Raw genomic sequence first — 1,800 nt, forward strand, 5'->3', positions numbered from 1 at the left:
GGGCCAGTGCACTAGGGACAGAAGACACCTCCCTGTGAGCAGAAAGAACAGGCATTCACACTGAAGACTTAAAAATGGATGACTTACTCTAAAAACTTCTGGAAATAGGTAAATGACCAATGATGAAGATGGAGGATTCCACAGTCACAGTTCAGGGCTGAGATGACCACTGCTGGAACCCCACCTCAGCCCCTGAACATCAGTGGGAAGTCTCTGTGTCCCCAGCTGATGGGGAGCTGGCCTTTGTCTCCTTTGCTGCTGTGATGACTTTGAGGACACAAGGGAGATGAGGAGCCTTCACTCCCAGGCACTGGGCCCATTGAGGCAGCAGCAGAATCAGAAGGGGCCCAAGCCACAGGCGCAGCCTGAGGAGGCGCTGTTGGGTGTTTCCACTCCTGGCAGATGATAAAGTGGTTCTGGTCTCAGTTCCCCACAGGCCTGGAGCTCTGTGTGAACACCGAGGCTGCTGTCACAGAGGTGCACTGAGTATCAGCATCGTCCTAAGGCCTCAGCCCAGTGATGGTTAAAGAGTCCGAGGTGCCAGATCTGAGCCAGGTGATCAGACAGGACCCTGAAGGTCGACTCCTATAATGATAAACGCAGGATTAGGGGCCCTTTCCTGGTAGCACTTTATACAGGACCCATACTGGACCTGAGTGATAATTCCTGATTCAGATGGGGCTGGATTCTGTGTACTTCGTTGTGCCCTAACCTGTCGTCACAGAATCTGTCCCTAGAGCAGCCAAACCTTGGTACCCAGAAATTGCTCAACTTCAGAAAATTATTCAATCTGTTGCCAACAAGGACAGGCTTGGGGGCAGAATTCAAAGGATGTGGACACATTCTCTAGACAACATTTCCCTGCAGGTGGGTCTCAAACCTCACTTTTAGGTCAAACACACAAAGAAGGCGGCTGTCTGGTCAGAGCAGTGGGGTCGGCTCAGGGAAGCCCCACTGCACAGGAAACAGAAGGTTCTTGTCTCAGTTCCCCACAGGTCTGGAGCACTGTGGGAGCACTGAGACTGCTGTCCCCTGCTGAGCAGTAATAATCGGCCTCGTCCTCAGCCTGGAGCCCACTGATGGTGAGGGAGGCTGAGTTGCCAGACTTTGAGCCAGAGAATCGGTTGGGGACCCCCGTGTATCGATCGCTATCACCATAAATGAGGAGTTTGGGGGCCCTTTCCGGGAGCTGTTGGTACCAGCTCACATAGCTACCCCCGATGTTGGAGCTGCTTCCAGTGCAGGAGATGGTGACACTCTGTCCCGGGGCCCCAGACACTGAGGACGGCTGGGTCAGCACAGACTGGGCCCAGGAGCCTGGAAGAGGAAGAGACACAGAGATGGTGATGCTGGGGCTAAAGACAAGGGGAGGGAGCAGCGCCCCATGTTTTTTCCCAGGCTCCCCTCTCCTGTCCCCTTATCCAGTCACCTGTGCAGTAAGCGAGGAAGGTGAGGAGGAGAGGGGACCAGGCCATGGTGGAGATGATCACCGCGTCCTGCCCTCTGTGTCCCCACAGCTGAAGCAGAGCTTCCCCCAAATCTCTCCCTCCCCTCTTCAAGCTCTGACAGAGGGAGGGTCCACTCATGCAAATGACACTCTCAGCTTTCTCATCCCACACTGGACCCGGGGTCAGGCCCCTCTGCCTGGGAGTTAAGGGGTGGGCAAAGGCGGGGCTGTGTGGGACGTGAGGGTTGGGGAGGTCACAGCTGTGAGGCCTATGTAGAGGGCACCAAACAGTGCCATGTGGCTGGTTCCAGCTCTATTAACTCCCAGACCTTCAGAAACAGGTCCTGTGTGCC

The 1,800-nt window shown here is 55.2% G+C and overlaps 1 gene segment (V, D, J or C); it reads right to left on the reverse strand.

Annotated features, from left to right (window-relative positions):
- Window positions 1-940: 940 nt before the first annotated feature.
- Window positions 941-1,524, reverse strand: LOC105309623. The segment is given in 2 exon segments: window positions 941-1,317; window positions 1,430-1,524. Coding segments are annotated over 2 exon segments (423 nt in total).
- Window positions 1,525-1,800: the final 276 nt, after the last annotated feature.

The sequence above is a fragment of the Pteropus vampyrus genome, unplaced genomic scaffold (genome assembly GCF_000151845.1).
Source record: "Pteropus vampyrus isolate Shadow unplaced genomic scaffold, Pvam_2.0 Scaffold807, whole genome shotgun sequence".
In the NCBI taxonomy this organism is placed as follows: Eukaryota; Metazoa; Chordata; class Mammalia; order Chiroptera; family Pteropodidae; genus Pteropus; species Pteropus vampyrus.